The sequence below is a fragment of the Oncorhynchus keta genome, chromosome 4 (genome assembly GCF_023373465.1).
Source record: "Oncorhynchus keta strain PuntledgeMale-10-30-2019 chromosome 4, Oket_V2, whole genome shotgun sequence".
Classification (NCBI taxonomy): domain Eukaryota; kingdom Metazoa; phylum Chordata; class Actinopteri; order Salmoniformes; family Salmonidae; genus Oncorhynchus; species Oncorhynchus keta.
The window spans coordinates 65674613-65694482 of NC_068424.1; the positions used below are offsets into that span (position 1 = coordinate 65674613).

The 19870-nt window shown below is 42.8% G+C and overlaps 1 protein-coding gene across 1 annotated transcript; it reads right to left on the minus strand.

The window, feature by feature from the left end:
- Positions 1-1961: 1961 nt before the first annotated feature.
- slc30a9 (solute carrier family 30 member 9) lies at positions 1962-19174 on the minus strand. Its single transcript, XM_035767772.2, has 18 exons — positions 18888-19174; positions 18115-18264; positions 17792-17986; positions 16858-17008; positions 16408-16500; positions 16111-16193; positions 15693-15751; positions 14686-14756; positions 13628-13730; positions 13126-13181; positions 12847-12982; positions 12559-12598; positions 11678-11749; positions 7396-7503; positions 6866-7031; positions 5518-5647; positions 5060-5173; positions 1962-4614 (listed from the first exon to the last, which is right to left on the minus strand). The coding sequence occupies exons 2-18, from the start codon at positions 18221-18223 to the stop codon at positions 4570-4572; spliced, it is 1731 nt and encodes a 576-aa protein (XP_035623665.1). The 5' UTR covers positions 18224-18264; positions 18888-19174; the 3' UTR covers positions 1962-4569.
- Between the last annotated feature and the right edge of the window lie 696 nt (positions 19175-19870).

The following is a 19870-nucleotide window of genomic DNA, read 5'->3' on the forward strand; positions in this document are numbered from 1 at the left end:
CGCTCTCACACCACCCGGTTAAATGTGTTAGACAACATTTAATGACAAAAAAACCTGGAACGTCGCGTGTCCTTTTCAGCATTTTCTGATGTGCCATGGTGGACAATTGTTTCTCCGTCGGAGAAGCCTACTTGGTCCTGCCGTGATGCTGTGTGCAATGCTTCTCAATGGTTGGTCAATGCGCAGTTTGGTTGAATATGACTGTTTTTATTGACGTCACCGCATAGGCTACAGCTTTTTTCTTGTGATTTCCAGAGCCTCATTTCTCCATCGGGAATAAAGATGCGCACCTAGGCTACGAACATCAAAATCTGCATGACATGATATTTGTTTTGTTGTTGATGATGATTCGAAGTTAATGGGTTTTATTTGAGGTATTGTCAAAGACTCCAGCCACCCTAGTCATAGATTGTTCTCTCTGCTACCACACGGTAAGCGGTACCAGAGCGCCAAGTCTAGGTTAAAGAGGCTTCTAAACAGCTTCTACCCCCAAGCCATAAGGCCCCTGAACAAATGGCTACCCAGACTATTCGCATTGCCCCTCCCCCCATCTCCACACCACTCTCTGTTGTCATCTATGCATAGTCACTTTAATGAACTCTACCTACATGTACATACTACCTCAACTAACCGGTGCCCCCGCACATTGACTCTGTACCGGCACCCCCCTGGAAATATTGTTATTTTTTACTGCTGCTCTTTAATTACTTGTTACTTTTATCTCTTATTCTTATCCATATTTTTTCAAACTGCACTGTCGGTTAGGGGCTCATAAGCATTTCACTGTAAGGTCTACACCTGTTGTATTATGTGCATGTGGCTATTAAAATGTTATTTGATTTAAATTCAGGGTGTTCCACGCCAATCCTGTATCCTATGTTAGTTATATATTGATAACCAATAATTGACTAATGTTTTATGCTTCAGCAAATGCAGCATAAAACATAAAGCATCCAATTGATTGATGGGTCACATTAGCTTAGTGCAGAGACCTGTAGTACTATATGGGTAAAATACATCTAGAGTCCGCGGGAATCAAATCGTTGCGCACTATTACTGGCGCACAAACATTCAGCACCATGGACAGTACAAAATAAACTGCGAAGACTGATCGCGGTCTCAGCACCACAGCCGCTCTGCTCATAATAAGCGAATATTTAACATACTTAGCTGTGTAGGGCTGTGGCTGTACGAAGTCATGCACAATAGACTGCAATGCGTTTTGCTATTGTACGACCCACCTGGCTAACGTTAGCTAGGTTAGGAGTTAGGGGTTAGTGTTAAGTTTAGGAGGTAGCTAAAATGGTTAAGGTTAGGGGAAGAGTTAGCTAAAATGATTTAAGGTTAGCTAACATGCTAAGTAGCAAGTAGTTGAAAATTTGCTAATTAGCTCAAATACTAAAATTGTCCGTGATGAGATTTGAACTCGCAATTTTTGGGTTGCTAGACCTTCACGTTATATACCCGCACCCATCCAGAACAGGGTGGGCCTTAAGTAACCATCGGTCTTGTATAACAACACCAATCTTACAATATCGTACTAATGACTGTCCCAGATTTACATTTACTATGTTACATCTAGTCTATGAGACCAGGCTGAGATTCTTCAATGAAAGTGCTTCAAGAAGAAGCCTAATCTGTGTCTGGGAAACCAGCCTATAGGAAATACATTTGAAGATTACTGCAATACTGTTCTCCCTGTAAGTATCCACTCATACCATGCCAGACCACTAAGATAGTGGAGCCCCACAATAGGAAAAAATAAAAGGTACCTAATGGGAAGACAGGGAGGATATTTATAGTATGTCTCCCAAGTGGACAAATACCTATAGTGTGGAATTGTGATGCCCAAATTGACAGGCATTCCTTGTGTTGAACTATGTCCTCCCCATTCAAAATAATTACAGGAGTAATTCATCAGTCTTAAGGAATACTAACAACTCTAAGAAAAAAAGATGATAAATGTTCATAAATTAAGATTTATTTGAACTCCTTCAGCAGTAGTTTCATTGTTCTATAACCAAAGGAAATCTTACATTATCAATGAACACCTTTAAAAAATATATATATCCACCTCACCCCCGACAAAATGTAGAACTCCAGCCCACCTCTAAAGAAAGCCGAGTATGTATTCACCATTAGGGTATAAGCTTACAGCTGTGTCCCTGCAACTTGTTCATTGGCTAGACTGTCCATTACATCAACACAGACATGAGCACAGAATTCAAAGAAAAGCAGTCATTGAATGCAATGAGTCTTCTCAGGCAGGTGAAATGTTACAGAACTTTCAGGGAGAAATTAATGATATATCACAGCTATGATTTTCTGTCATATAGAATTAGGAATCATGTCAGCTCTATTCATTACATTTCTATCTGCAACATTCAGAATATTTCACTTACTGACTACACCCACATAGAGCAGAACTATCAAGCTGGGAAGGTCAAAGTTGGGGCAATGGCTGTACAAACATCAATCTTTTATGGATAGTCAGCATTAATATTATTTATTTGTCATTGTCTTAGTCTATACACAGAATGTCCATGGTAAAACATGAGTTTTATTTCACATAAGGCTCAGAAACAAAATGGCTACCGACAGCCTACTATTATTTATAGTGCTAAAGGAGGGGACGTTCGCTCTGTCTGGTTGTCCGAAGACCACTTCATCTTTGGAGCAAAAACCCAATCTGTCATCTGCTGACAGAGCAAACAACTGACCGCCCCCACGTTTGCAGAATTTCACAACACGCAGAGGTCCACAGCTGTATCAAGAGTATTTTCATAACATTGGTGTGATTTCTCACACTAGTGCTACTGTATTCAAGATCAGTCATCTCACTCAATTATTTTAAATATTTCAAATCAATAATTCTTAGAACCCTTTTGAACAACTCTTCTTTCATCAATGGTATTATGCTACCAATAACATGTTATAGTAATGCAAGCTAGTCATCACTAATGCACATTTCCATTCAATGAACCGGCGAGATCTGAACATGCCATCTTGCAGTGTTCATAGGTACATTACCTAAAATATAAGCAAAGGGAAAAAATACTTTCTCTACATATTGAAAATAAACTCTTCTCTGCTGCTTTTGTTAAGTGTACTTGAATAATTATTTGCATTCATAAAGGAATACTTGCAGAGGGAGTACGGTTCCATGTAGCTTCATAAGCTTTATGTATAATGAACAACAATATAAACGCAACATGTAAAGTTTTAGGTCCATGTTTCATGAGCTCAAATAAAAGATCCCAGAATTGTTCCCTACGCACAAAAAGCTTATTTCTCTCAAATGTTGTGCACAAATGTATTTACATCCCGGTTAGTGAGGATTTCTCCTTTGCCAAGATAATCCATACACCTGAGAGGTGTGGCATATCAAGAAGATGATTAAACAGCATGATCATTACACAGCTGCACCTTGTGCTGGGAATAAAAGGCCAATTAAATGTGCCATTTTGTCACAACAATGCCACGTCTCTCAAGTTAAGGGAACATGCTGACTGCAGGAATGTCCACCAGCGCAGTTGCCAGAGATTTAAATATTAATTTCTCTACCATAAGCCACCTCAAACGCCATTTTAGAGAATTTGGCTGTACTTCCAACCGGCCCTCACAACCGCAGACCATGTGTAACCACACACGTACGCCCAGGACCTCCACATCCGGCTTCTTCACATGTGGGAAAACTTGAGACCAGCCACCCAGACAGCTGATGAAACTGAAGAGTATGTCAGTAATAAAGCCCTTGTAGGTAAAGATTCATTCTGATTGGCTGGGCCTGGCTCCCCAGTGGGTGTGCTTATGTCCTCCCAGGCCCACATTTCCCAGACAGGTGAAATCCATATATTAGGGCCTAATTTATTTATTTCAATTGACTGAGTACCTTATATGAACTGTAACTCAGTAAACTGTTGAAATTGTTGCATTAATATTTTTGTTCAGTATATAACTGCTTATTGATACTGGTCCGTTTGAATAGTCAAAAGACATGATTTTTCAACTGACTTGTTTTTTTGTTCTTGTGGAAAGATTAATAAAAGTCAACACGAGAACTATATTCAAAAGGTAACTGTACAGCTAGTGTGTGAAACGCACCACGACCAAGTCCAATTTCAGAACTTCCGTGCTTTGAGCCCAGTTCACTGCCACACCAGGTGTGCCACTGTCTCCAATACCTCTGTGCTTTCGAACAAACACTTCGTAACATTGGTAACGGCATGGTCAAATCAACATGGAAAGAAGTGGAACTAATTAAATCACTGTCCCAGCACGTGTCTGTTGCTTATATAGTTCTGTCCTTGAGCTGTTCTTGTCTATTAATGTTCTGGATTATGTCATGTTTCATGTGGACCCCAGGAAGAGTAGCTGCTGCTATCGTAACAGCTAATAAGGATCCTGATAAATGACCAAAAAGGACTAAGCTACAGTAAGACTTGTTCAGATGAGTTGGAGAGGATGGGAGACAGCGGGAGGCAGAGGTCGGCTTGGCTATCCTCCAAACCCCATTTCTCTAGTTCCTTCTTGCAGTCGCACGACTTTCCCCTGCGTAGATCCGTAGTGTTATAGAATCTCCAGGTCGACGTGCCGTACCTCTGGGTTGCGTTGCTGTGGAGTGACAAAGAAACAGGATGCATTAGATCTTCCACAAAAGTATTAAATGAATGGCAGCCATCAACTTGGATGACAATGTATAAGAGTACAGTATGCATTAGAGTTCATATTTGTGGTTTTGATCACCAACTAACAATTAATACAAGATGTCTCATGTGAAATATTGCTGAGGTGTACTTAACAAGCCCCACAAGCTGCAACAGTGTACTCAGGCCTGTTTGGTTCTGAATCCCTAACCTTTTCCCTGAACTGTGCACTTCCTTACCCTCCTTTATTAATGGATTGGTTCTTCATGAATTGATTCGATGTATGCATGTGCTCGAGGGAGTTCAAAATAGTTCTTACACCAATCCAGTACTTTTTAAATTCATAACGGGGATTGAACGTGTGCACACTGGGGGAGAATGGAACAGAGAATGGGAGTGTAGCTCCTCTCTACCTTGAGCTCTTTCTCCAGGCGGTCCACCTCGGCCCCCAGGGTGTCAATGATGTTCTCGCCGTGCTTCAGCATAAAGTTCTCCAGCTCATCAGTGGTCTTCACCTGCTGGATGTCCTACAAGCCACAACAAAGATACACATGACTAGATAATCATAGCTTGTGCTGTTACATTCAGGGAGTAGTGTCACTAAGCAATATTCATTCACTTTTTATTTTATTTAAAGTATTAAATCAGTTTGAAACAAAGACTAATTTCCCCAGCCCCATCCCTTGGCTGTATACCAAAACAAGTGGAAGTGCTACTGCTTGGCTGAAAAACAAATCCCAGATTGCAGCTTTAAAAGGATTGTACATTGCAGATCATCAACCCTAGTAATCCAGGCATCCAACTTTCCAAAGCAGAAGGAAAGCTAAAAAGCTATGGTGAAAAACAGTCTCTTTGTTAGCGTCAGCCTTACGTTGAGGATCTGTTCGATGTCCTGCTTCTCCAGGTAGGAACGGGTCACCACCCGCCCGTCAAAGTCCACCTCCGCCTTGAAGCGCACTTTACTCAGCCCCAGGTCTGTGGCCTTCACATCGTGGATCGCCCTGGTCACAGTAAAGACAAAGTGGGGGTTAAATAGCACAAATGTAAAAAAATATATAAAAAAAATAGGGACCACAGGTGTAAATGAGCTAAGAAGCTAACTCTTGTGCAATATTTATTTTGTGCAAGGTCACTGACAAACCATAACATGAAAACATTAAGAACATATCTGGGGCCGCATATATCAAGCATCTCAGAGTAGGAGTACAGATGTGGGATCAAGTCCCCCTCTGTCATTGCAATCTTATTCATTTTGATCTTAAATCAGCTCTCTTTCTCTGGCCATGGCTCCAGCAGACCTGCTCTGACTTTTCATCTTGTATTTACATAACGGCTAACTATTAACAACTTCACACAAAGCAACAGTCTTGAATGCTGCAGAGGTTGTCGTTTCTGCTCGCCACAAGTCTTTTGTGTCACACTCCTGATGGAAACACCACAACGCTAGAGCTGACAGTAAGGTAAAACACTGGCGGCCCACTGGTAAGTCTCAATGGAAAAGCACCAAGTGAGTCCACGGGGCAACTTCACAGCTTTACATAAAGCCCCATTGCCAAAACTTCCCTCCCGGACCTCCTGTACGGCAAAGCATGTACAAGTGCAATAAATACTTTATGATGGATGCTTTGGAACAGCATGATCCTGGACCATGGTTTCCCAAACTCGGTCCTGGGGCCTCCCAGGGGGTAAGTTTCTGTTTTTGCCTGAGCAATACACAGCCGAATCAAATAATCAAAGCTTGATGAGGTGGTTATTTGAAATCAGTGCTAGGGCAAAAACATGCACCCAGGGGAGTTTGTGAAACCCTGTCCTGGACTATAATGTCAGTGCTGAGAGCTGAGGCCTGGATCGTGTGGGGACCATGACAGAAGACGTTTTAGAAAGCTTTGAGGTCGAAAATTACAATTAGTAGGCCTACTTCTTATTGGTTGTCCTACCCTGTTTTAGTCTGTTTTTTTTCCCCATTCAGTACTTTATGAGCGCAACCCTGGTACAGGGACAGAGGCAAGGTCATAATAGAAAACTAAAATGAGCATTTCTCATCGAAAACTCCAGGTCGTCCCTACCTGCTTGCATTTAGTTTTGTGGTTAATAAACAACTGGGACAGGGGCCATGGAGGCCTGGGGGGACCGCTCCAAGGTGAAGATTCCCCTAGCTATAGATCTATGATCAGCTTCCCCTCCCCTAAGCCAGATCAGCATCCAACAGGGCTACTGACCGGACGGCGGGGTCGTTCTCCAGGAACTCTGTGAGCTTCTGGACGTGCTCGGCCTGGATGGAGCGTCCCAGCAGGGCCTCAGTGTTGGTGTAGATGAGGAAGGCGGACACAGCCCCCAGGAGGGTTCCCACACCCAGAGAGCCCAGGCTATCGTACAGTGGGTTACCTGGCACGATGAGAAAAGAAACAAAATATATATATAAAAAATATTTTAAAAAGAGTTGGTCTATGTCCCAAATGGTACCATATACAGTGTTGCGGTCTGACTATGGACGCGTTCCAGGTCATCTTTACTGCATTTGAAGGCTACATAGGATGTTAGAACTATGTACAGATTTCAGACTCAGAACACACAGCATTGGTTTACTGGTAATATAAAGTCTTGACTGTCCAGAGTTCAGACAGCTGCGTAACTGGTGACCTCAAGTTGTACAAAGTTGTCCTACTGGAAATGACATGTGAGCGCCTGTATGAGTGGGGAATGTATGCGTGGGGGAATGAATAGGGTCTCGGAGTAGGTGTGTGTGTACCTGTGAGCGAGGTGAGCCCCATGCAGCTTGAGGCCATGATCACTCCCAGTACGGCAGCAGAGTCTTCCAGCAGCACCACGTTAGTGCTGGGGTCTCGGCTCTGCATCACTGCTCATCAAAACATACTGCCTTACTAATCACAACAATAACTACTGATGCACATACAGTACCAGTCAAAAGATGACACGCCAAATCATTCAAGGGTTTATTTTTTACATTGTAGAATAATAGTGAAAACATCAAAACTAGAGGTCGACCGATTAATCGGAATGGCCGATTAATTAGGAGCGATTTCAAGTTTTCATAACAATCGGAAATCATTATTTTTGGGCGCCGATTTGCAGATTAAATGTTTATTTATATATATATATATACACACACACACACACACACACACACCTTTATTTAACTAGGCAAGTCAGTAAGAAACACATTCTTATTTTCAATGACTGCCTAGGAACGGTGGGTTAACTGCCTTGTTCAGGGGCAGAACGACAGATTTTCACCTTGTCAGCTCGGGGGACCAAATCTTGCAACCTTAACTAGTCCAACGCAGTAACGACCTGCCTCTCGTTGCACTCCACAAGGAGACTGCCTGTTACTCGAATGCAGTAAGCCAAGGTAAGTTGCTAGCTAGCATTAAGCCTATCTTATAAAAAAACAATCAATCATAATCACTAGTTAACTACACATGGGTGATGATATTACTAGATATTATCTAGCATGTCCTGTGTTGCATATAATCTGACTGAGCATACAAGTATCTGAGAGCGGTGGTAGGCAGAAGCAGGAGCGTAAACATTCATTCAAACAGCACTTTGTTGCGTTTTGCCAGCAGCTCTTCGTTGTGCGTCAAGCATTGCACTGTTTATGACTTCAAGCCTATCAACTCCCGAGATGAGGCTCGTGTAACCGAAGTGAAATGGCTAGCTAGTTAGCGCGCGCTAATTGTCGTTGTGTTGCTGGTTCGAGCCCAGGGAGGAGTGAGGAGAGGGACGGAAGCTATACTGTTACACTGGCAATACTAAAGTGCCTATAAGAATATCCATCCACTATTCTTACATAGCACATATTGCACTTTTACTTTCTTCTCCAACACTTGGTTTTTGCATTATTTGAACCAAATTGAACATGTTTCATTATTTACTTGAGGCTAAATTGATTTTATTGATGTATTATATTAAGTTAAAATAAGTGTTCATTCAGTATTGTAACTGTCATTTGTACAAATACATAAAACATTTTTTTATTTTATTAAATCGGCATAGGCTTTTTTTTTTGGGGGGGGGGGTCCTCCAATAAATCGGTATTAAAATCATAATCGGTCGACCTCTAATCAAATCTATGAAATAACACACGGAATCATGTACAGTCGTCGTGGCCAAAAGTTTTGAGAATGACACAAATATGAATTTTCAAAGTCTGCTGCCTTAGATTGTCTGACCAGCAATTTGCATATACTCCAGAATGTTATGAAAAGTGATCAGATGAATTGCAATTAACTGCAAAGTCCCTCTTTGCCATGCAAATTAACTGAATCCCGAAAACATTTGTGGCAGGGCTGAAATGCAGTGGAAAAGGACCAGCTGACATGTCAGTGATTCTCTCGTTAACACAGGTGTGAGTGTTGAGGAACAGGGCTGGAGATCACTCTGGCATGCTGATCGAGTTCAAATAATAGACTGGAAGCTTCAAAGGGAGGGTGGTGCTTGGAATCATTGTTCTTCCTCTGTCAATCATGGTTACCCGCCATGATACATATGCCGTCAATCGTTTTGCACAAAAAAAGGGCTTCACAGGCCCTTTGCTATTGCTGCCAGTACAATTGCACCTAAAGCAACCATTTATCGGATCATCAAGAACTTCAAGGAGAGCGGTTCAATTGTTGTGAAGGCTTCAGGGCACCCAAGAAAGTCCAGCAAGCACCAGGACCATCTCCTAAAGTTGATTCAGCTGCGGGATCGGGGAACCATCAGTACAGCGCTTGCTCAGGAATGGCAGCAGGCAGGTGTGAGTGCATCTGTACACACAGTGAGGCAAAGACTTTGAGGATGGCCTGGTGTCAAGAAGGTAGCAAAGAAGCCACTTCTCTCCAGGGAAAACATCAGGGACAGACTGAGGTTCTACAAAAGGTACAGGGATTGGACTGCTGGGGACTGGGGTAAAGTAATTTTCTCTGATGAATCCCCTTTCCGATTGTTTGGGGCATCCGGAAAAGAGCTTATCCGAAGAAGACAAGGTGAGCGCTACCATTAGTCCTGTGTCATGCCAACAGTAAAGCATCCTGAGACCATTCATGTGTGGGGTTGCTTCTTATAGCCAAGGGAGTGGGCTCACTCACAATCTTGCCTAAGAACACAGCCATGAATAAAGAATGGTACCAACACATCCTCCGAGAGCAACTTCTCCCAACCATCCAGGAACAGTTTGGTGACGAACAAAGCCTTTTCCAGGATGGAGCACCTTGCCATAAGGCAAAAGTGATAACTAAGTGGCTCGGGGAACAAAACATTGATATTTTGGGTCCATGGCCAGGAAACTCCCCAGACCTTAATCCCATTGAGAACGTGGTCAATCCTCAAGAAGAGGGTGGACAAACAAAACCCCACAAATTCTGAAATTCCAAGCTTGGTTATACAAGAATGGGCTGCCATCAGTCAGAATGTGGCCCAGAAGTTAATTGACAGAATGCCAGGGCAGATTGCAGATTGAAAAAAAGGGTCAACACATCAAATATTGACTCTTTGCATCACCTTCATGTAATTGTCAATAAAAGCCTTTGACACTTATGAAATGCTTGTAATTATACTTCAGTATTCCATAGTAACAGCTGACAAAAATATATAAAGACACTGAAGCAGCAAACTTTGTGGAAATTAATATTTGTCATTCTCAACTTTTGGCCACAACTGTATGTAGTAACCAAAAAAAAAAGTGTTAAAACAAATCAAAATATATTTTATATTCTTCAAAGTGAGCCACCCTTTGCCTTGACAGCTTTGCACACTCATGGCATTCTCTCAACCATCTTCACCTGGAATACTTTACCGACAGTCTTGGAGTTCTCACATATGCTGAATACTTGTTGGCTGCTTTTCCTTCACTCTGCGGTCCAACTCATCCCAAACCATCTCAATTGGGTTGAGGATGGGTGATTGTGGAGGCCAGATCATCTGATGCAGCACTCCACTCCTTAGTCAAATTGCCTTTACACAGCCTGAAGGTGAATTTGGTCATTGTCCTGTTGAAAAACAAATGACGGTCCCACTAAGCGCAAACCAGAGGGGGTGGAGTATCGCTGTGGTTGTCATGCTGGTTAAGTGTGCCTTGAATTCTAAATAAATCCCAGACTGTCACCATCACACCTCCATGGTTCATGGTGGGAACCACACATTCGGAGATCATTCATATACCTACTCTGCGTCTCACAAAGACATGGTGGTTGGAACCAAAAATCTCAAATTTGGACTCATACCAAAGGACTGATTTCCACCGATCGAATGTCCATTGCTCGTGTTTATTTTCCCAAGCAAGTCTTCTTATTGGTGTCCTTTAGTGGTTTCTTTGTAGTAATTCAACCATGAAGACACGATTTACAGTCTCCTCTGAACAGTTTAGTCTGTTACTTGAAGCATTCATTTGGGCTGCAATCTGAGGTACAGTTAACTCTAATGAACATATCCTCTGCAGCAGAGGTAATTCTGGGTCTTCCTTTCCTGTGGCGGTCCTCATGAGAACCAGTTTCATCATAGTGCTGGATGGTTAACTACACTTAAAGAAACTTTCAAAGTTCTTAACATTTTCTGGATAGATGGACCATGAGCAGTAGATAATTTAAAAAAAGCATTGTCCCTGCCCCCGTTTCAGTGAAAAGCTGAGGGTTGGGGCTGGAGTAATGTAACCAATCAAATTCGTAGACAGCCATGAATGCAAGGACTGACCATCCATGATATTCCAATTATAGTTTAAACCATGTTGAGGGGATACAGTGTTTCTTACATTTATTTTGTGTAAAAATGTTTGGAGTAAACAAGCTTATATTTTAGGTTCTGGTGGGGTATGACAGTTGAAAGAAGCTCATGAGGCATTTAGAAGTTCTATTCTTCATGAATCAATGGGTATATATTTATAAGTCCAAAAATGGATGTGGCAACTGCTGGTTGCCCCTTTAATGTTTGGGGTCATGTAAGAATTCTGGGTAGATTAGCATTTGGGTGATACTCAAGTCATTGATGTATACATCAAATAAAAAGGTAACAAAACACATTAATATTGTACAAACCATATTCGTAGAAGGACACTCCTTGCTGGCCAGCACTCTTTTTGATCTCATTGATGGCCACTAGCAGTGTTGCTGAGATGGGAGGGAGAATAAATATTACTGTCATAGGTTCCATAGAACAGTCACAGTGCACCTTCCCAGTCAATACATATAGTGCATTACATTCATTATAAATAAATATACACATCAGGGGCTATCAAGCATCTCAGAGTAGGGCCTCCGGGTGGCGCAGTGGTCTAGGGCACTGCCTCGCAGCGCTAGCTGTGCCACCAGAGACTCTGGGTTTGCACCCAGGCTCTGTCACAGCCGGCCGTGACCGGGAGGTCCGTGGGGCGACGCACAATTGGCCTAGTGTCGTCCAGGTTAGGGAGGGTTTGGCCGGTAGGGATATTGTCTCATCGAGCACCAGCGACTCCTGTGGCAGGCCGGGCGCAGTGCACGCTAACCAAGGTCGCCAGGTTTCCTCCGACACATTGTTGCGGCTGGCTTCCAGGTTGGATGCGCTCGGTGTTAAGAAGTGTGGCTTCAACCTTGATCTCTCCCGAGCCCGTACGGGAGTTGTAGCGATGAGACAAGATAGTAATTACTAACCACGAAATTGGGTAAAAAAAATAATAAAAAATGGGGCAACATATATTTAAATAAAAAGCATCTCAGAGTAGGAGTGTTGATCTAAGATCAGCCCCCCCCATCCAGATAATCTTATTCTTTGTGATCTAAAAGACAAAAACTGAACCCAAGTCAGCAATCCTACTCGGAGATGCTTGCTAGCCCGCATTGGATGTAATGCAGTAGATGTGTTGAATGAAAAGGTGCACTGAAATTCTACACTTGTTAAATATGGCCCCAGAGGGTGATGGTAACATCAGATCATAACCTACCTCCTTCTGAAACCAGAGATCCTGCCAAGATACAGTAAGCCTGCAAGAGACAAAAACACAAACCAACTATTAAGAGGGACGGTGCCCCAAAATCACAGTCCATTATAGTGACTCAGTAAGACTATGTGAATGTTTGATATAGGGTACATAGCAATCGTATTGTACAGAATCACTGTACACATTTTGCATCCCAAACAGCCACTTATTTATGTGTGATCAAAAAGAGCGATTCTGCACATGGTCATGCCCAAAGTGCCCAGCCGAGGTAACAATAAGGCCACCACTCACCCAAAGCAGAGACTCGATTGGCTGTGGGTGCAGCAGTCCCATGATGCCATGGTACCAGGAGAGACCCGCCCCCATCATGAAGATACCTACGCCACTGATGAGAGAGGCGATGTAGCGCATGTTTGAGAAACCGTACCTTAAATCAGGGAAGAAAAACAGAGTTTGTTTTATATCTGCACTCAACCCCCTCCGGAAGACAGACACCACAGACGCGTTGAAGCAGAGGGTGAACTGAGACAGTAACACCGTAAGTATAATTAACGGTAGTGTGCTCCTCACGGGTGGACAGCGTCAGGGTTGCGGACAGACTGGCTGATGCCGATTGCAAGAAGAGCCTGCAGGAGAGAGTGATAGGTGTTAACAGAACCTGCTGCCTTTCCACAATATACTGTATAGAACAACGTTTACGATTACTATGATACATTTCAACTAACCATGGCTACTGGCGTTATCTACTGCAAACAGAGATGGGACCAATTATATTAATAAATAATTCTAACTCATCCCTAATTACAATATAAGGGCATGTGACGACATGTGAACTTCTTGGTAGCAAGTGGATGGCGGGTGCCTCCCAACAATATCTCCTTTCTCCTGGAGTGTGCACTTGTACACTACTCCCCACACATCTGAAAGCAGTGGATTGACTGAGGCATGGGATTGTGAGAAGTTTCTACAATATTTCCAATACCAGACATTTCCTTTCAAATCAGCGAAGGGAAGTGATCAAATGCACCCTGTGAGAAGGAGAGATAATTTGGACATAGCCACTGTATCTGACCTGGTTGCAGGTGTCAGCCAGGGAGTGAATGGCCTCTGAGAACATGCTGGCTGATCCAGTGTACACCCAAGCCAGGAGCTTGAAGAAGAAATTCAGTCCATTACTGAGGGCAGAGAAAAACAAATCAACCTTACAACATCTAAACATCAAGAAAATAATAGTTCTCAAACAGGGCAGCTAAAGGGTCACCCTGTCTTATAAACCTGCAATATAATTCAAAGGGTGGTTGCCAGTGTTTGTAACATTTTTTGTTCGACTACCTTTTCTTTGCATGATCGAGGATATTTTCCAACCTCAATGTATCAACGCGTTTGATAGTGGCTGTATGCAGACAGAGTTAAAGCTAGAATTCTTAATTGAAATGATAAAGCAGTAACTCTGCCCTTTTCAGTAAAAAGCTGAGGAATGGGCTTGGAGAAATGTAACCACTGAAATTCATAGACCGAGCTATGGATGCAAGGACTGACCACCCATGATATCACAATAATAGTTTTAACCATGTTGTGAGGCTATACAGTGCGTTTACATTTACAAACATTGGAGTAAAACCAGGAAATATTTTGGGTTCTGAAGGGGTGAAAAGAGTTGAACTAAACTCATTTAAAGGCATTTAAAGCTAAGTATATCCTTCAAGAATCAAATGGGAATATATTTAATTAATTTCCAAGTTTAAAGAAAATTGATGTAGCAACTGCAGATTGCCCCTTTAAGACCCATACCGTGTCTTGTAAATGAATTACGCTAACTCCTGTACTTCCTGCCTGACATGGGGGTCAATCTGAACAGACCTAGTGGAGTCCCTCATGTGACTGCTAACTCAATAGCCCAACAGTCTGGTGTAAGAACCTACCCCTGAACAACTTGTACTTTACTTACATTTGAATCCCTGGATGAAGAAATTGAATTTGTAACTACATTAAAACATTTCTGCCATGCATAAGAATAATAAGCCATTTCTGTGTTGTTTTTCATGACTCAACTTCACAGTAGGGTAAAAAACAAACAGTGTAACGATACTATGCCGGGAGTGGAAAACAGATGAGGAAAAGGAGACTTACATGCATATGGCCACCATCACCACCTTCCCCGGCCCTTGTGAAAATGTTGCCCTCTTGCTGCCTGATCGGGGCTACATGACATGAGAAGGGAGATTAAGCCTACTGGAGACATTTCACCTATATCAGACTTATTCTAGGAAAAACACCAGGGTCAATTTCATTTTAATTCAATTCTGGAAAAAACAAAACAATTTTTAATCATTTTTTAAAATCAAATTCACTTTTGAAATCTAGGTTAATGTAGAATTGACCCTTTCAGCTAAATGGTACAAAAAAAGTAGTCAAGACATAATGCAAAAACACATCTTTCGTTTTACCATAAGAGCCCTTCATACAGGCTACAGTTGCCAGCTAAATCAAAGTTAACATATTTAGATGATATTCTAGCACACAAAAAATAAGGACATTATAGAATGCACCATCACATGCTAGGGGGGTGCAGTGTTTTCCTGTAAAGGAGTCCGGCACTATACAGAGGCACTGTGTCAATGACAGTCGGTGTGAATGACATTGTCATGTAATGCAGTGATAAAGGGCTTTGTGGATTAAATAACCCCACACAGGGTCAAAGGTCACATGAAGGACATTGACAGCTCTGGTTTTGAGTAGCGGCCAGCAGGACATGTAACTACTGTACTGTGGCCATTTCTTTGTCTATCATATGCAGTCTGGTCAGGAGATCCTGTCTGTACATCCATTTAGTTGTGGCTAGTATAGCTATAAAAAAAAAATAACATGGCTAATATAGTAGAAATTGTGGACAATTGCATTTCTATCCTCAAGATATCTTGGTAGATCTACCCAAATGACCACCAGAACATTTTTGGTCAAAGTGTGTAATAATCAACTCAAATTTTATTTGTCACATACACATGGTTAGCAGATGTTAATGCGAGTGTAGCGAAATGCTTGTGGTAACATTTGCTCTTTTAATATTAGCTAAGCTTGAGGGCATTCCATAGGGACCATCACCACACTGCTTCAGGTCACTTTGGGCCGAAACTCACCTTAGTGTTTCCCCAGAAATCTTTGTACTCCTTTAGCAACTGCTGATTCCGGAAAATATCTGAATGACACAATAAAAAGGGGTGAGGAGACCTCAAACAGACCGTGTGCAAGCTTGTAGGAAAGAGACACTCAGTGATTCCTCTCAAGAACACTAAAGAACCAGAGCTTAAGCCCAGGTCATATTCATTAAGGGATGCAATTGTAAATGGGAGAGAAAACTTAAAATGAGCCTTCTCGCCCCTCCCCGTTTCAAGTCAGTTTTCTTCAATCTGTTGCCTAATGAATAAAACCCATTAGAGACTAGGCAGGGTTACAAAAACAAAACAAAGCATATCATAAACAGCTCAAGTCTATACATCCTTCCGATTAATGTACAGTTAAGTCACAGAATGTGTTTGCAGGGTGGAGGACACCTACTATCTTCGTACTCTCTCTCCTCCACTTTCCTGAGTTTCCGCTCTCTGTCAAGGGCTTCAGGACTTCCCCACACATCTAGAGCTCTGGAAATCAGATTAAAAGAACTGCTTGATGGAAAGCTTTCGTATTGTATACAATATGGTCTACCTAATAGCATCACATTGGCAGAAGGTTGCCAATGTGCTGGTCAACTGTAAAGTGCATGATTCCAACACTTGATATCTATTTTGGTCCTGCCAACACTTGCATTTTAATGACATGATTTTATGAGTAGTAAGGAATGTAAAATGTACTAACTTGACTTCCACATCTGATCGCAGGAATACAGTGAAAGCCTCAGTGTCGTCGTGGGGGCTGCGTCGACGGATCTTTCTTAGCTGCACCAGGTCACTGAGGTCACACGAGAGAGAGAGAGACGGACAGACTAACAGTCAGTGGGCTGAGTATATTAAGAGTATTTGCATCAATGACTGAGTCACGGGCATGTTAACGTCCCATAATGTGATAATCACAACAGTGTGTTTCCCATTAGCTCAGTGGACGCTTGTAATGCTAAGCAGCACTGGTATGCCTGGAATACACTGGTTACAGAAAAGGATGTCTACAACTTCCTTCAGTGTACATTACCAAAGCACCAACAGAAAACATTCAAGATAACAATCCTTTTGCCTTGATTGACTTGCCCTGTATCCAGTCATGCCTCAAGTCATGCCTCAATGTCTCAATTCACAGTTGTAGAGGGTTTACCTTGGCTTGAGACAGAACTCGTTCATAGCTCTCACTGCAGTGATAAAGTTGTTCTGGGTGTACTTGGATCCATAGTCCCTCTTCTTAAGGACAGCCCGCACTTTCACTTGAATTGTCTCCATTTTTGTCAGACCTTGTGGGGTTACTGAACCTGAGATAAAATAAAAATATATTATATAACAGTGGCGATGAATTTCCCAATTAAAATAAGAGTAGCTAAGAACATAACTCAACACAATAACTGAAGATGTAATGTCTACTTACCAGAAGTACTTCCAGCTGCTTTAGGGGTTAGGGTCAAGCATGTTTCAACAACATTCTAAAGATATTTTGCGATCTTGTCTCAACGCTGCAAATCCCCAACAGGTTCGGGAGCGGCAAAGGCGGAGTCAAGCATCCTTCAAAACATGACCTGCCTAATTGCGCTCCTTAATACCCACCAGCTTAACCCGGAAGCCAGCCACACCAATGTGTCGGAGGAAACACTGTTCAACTGGCGACCGGGGGCCAGCCCGCAGACATCCGGCCAGCTACAAGGAGTCACTAGAGCACGATGAGTCAAGTAAAGCCCTACCGGCCAAACCCTCCCCTAATCCAAATGACGATGGGTCTATTGTGTGCCTATGGGATCCCAGTCACGGCACAGCCCGGGAATGAACCTGGGTCTGTAGTAACGCCTCTAGTGATGCAGTGCCTAGACGGCTGCACCACTCGGGAGGCCAAGACATACTTTTCATTCCTATTTTGATGTAGCAAGACTTCAAGGAGAGAGACTTCCCTGTTCTTACACCTCAACAGAATACTGGGGTGTATTTATTAGTGGCACAGTAGCTAAATGTTTTATCAACAGTTGGAAACAAGTTTGCTTCCGTTTGGTTCCTAGTGAACACACCCATGTATGTATTGCCAACACAGGACAAACAGTGGCTCTTACCTGGGGAGTCTGAATAGGCTTGTGCTGCCCCAGCCAGCACCTTCTCCGTAGTAGGTGGTCCTTGTGTCGGAGGAGGAGAGGGGCCATCCTTATTGCTGCCTGAGGTACAATAGTACTGGACTTGGCCTGTTGCTAGAGAGGCTACACGGAAGTCATGGCTGAACCACAGATTGTGCATCCCTACCTTGTGCCACCCTGTAGGGAAATGTGTGCGTGTGTTAGCTATAACATGTTTATTCCATAGGCCCACAACACACACACTTAGAGTTGACAAAGAGTGTGATGCATAAAACAGTGCATTGACTTGAACATGTGAGCCTCACCGTGGCATGGTCGGGCAACCCTGGGGGTTCGTTGTGACAGTGGGGCTCTTTGCTGCAGGTAGACCCTGCAGAGGACTTGCCATGGTCTCTGTGCCAGGCCAGTGAACATCCTCGCCGTTGCGGGGCTTCGTATAGCAATGCTGGAACTTGCTGTTTGAGTGATCACAAGACAGCACTGTCAGTGAGCATCGGTTGAGAGCGGCCAAACAACTGGCATCACACACCTCGTTAGCTAGCTAATTTCATAGCCATATACGTTGGGTTAATTATAAAAACCGACTCTCCTCCCAAAGATTACATCATGACGTAACTACCATCTAGAAAACTCTCTGGACCTGGCTGTAACGTTAGTTAGCTAATACCGCCTAATTTCCCGACTCAGATCAGCTAGCTACAATAACACAGTTCCAAATTATCTGACCGGCTAGTAAAGCTAGTTCTTGGCTAACTAGGTTAACAGGCAGAAGTTCAAATGACACACAACTTGACATTGCATTGACAGAGTCTTATAAACCTGGCCAATCGGTACTATCAATTCATAAAAACGGATGGATACTTCGTAGTCTGCGCGCTAACTCGATCTTGGCAAGCCAGATAAAGCCAGCCAGTGCCATCGTCGGACGCCGGTGCGACACCACCAAACAGGTTTGGAAAAACTAGCTAGCTAGCTAGCTAGCTAAAGTAAAGCGTCTTCCTACGTATACAGTGCACGTTTTTTTGTTGTTGTCAGAAAGTCAGTCAATACATGTTGATTTATTTCAGGACGGCCTTACCTTGTTGTGTTATATTTGCTCCGCATATCTCAGATCATTTTGAGTTCCGTGCACCTGCTAGCTACTGACACAAAGGTCGCGTCCACTGCTCAAACGTTGCACGTATTAACCGATGGTTGCGTTCTACGTCATCGACGGTGTCATCGACTGACAGATTGCTATGAGACGAGATCGAAATTGGCGAGAAAAATGGGGTAAAATACAACAGCAAAAATGATGTGCTAAACTGATACGTTAAATACCTATCCAGACGTTGCATGATCTGGCAGGCGTCAGGGCAACACACAAAAATAGAGTGACGCTACTCTCGTGAGAGTATGACGGTTTCCACGAAATTGTAGTTGCCTGATATCGCGATGATTTTTTTTATTAATTTAACTGGGCAAGTCAGTTAAAAGAACAAATTCTCATTTACAATGAAGGCCTACACCGGCCAAACCCGGACGACGCTGAACCAACTGTGCCCCGCCCTATGGAACTCCCAATCACGGCCAGTTGTGATACCGCCTGGAATCGAACTAGTGTGTCTGTCGTGACGCCTCAACCACTGAGATGCAGTGCCCTGGACCGATGCGCCACTCGGGGGCCCAAATGTGTTACAATCGCGCTATCCTGTGTATGTAACAATAAACAAATAAATAAATAATGATGTAACTATCAAATAATCTACCCAAGGCCTAAAATGCTGGTAGATTGACTATTCCACCAGCCACCTTGGTGGGTGGTCAGGAGTTCACAGTGAAAGCATTTCACTCGCATTTGTGAATAAAACAAATAGTAAAGTATGCTTACATTTTCAGTGAAAAATATTTCTGACGTTATGTTTCATAGCTGGTAAATTAATCTGAGTCAAAGAACTACACATCCTATTCCACCTCGCGTTGCAACACTGCAACACTGAGTGAAATAGGCATTCAAGTTGGTCTAATTGACTTGAAACGAAAGTCTACTGAAGTAAGACTTTGTGCTTGTGTTTCTTGGTT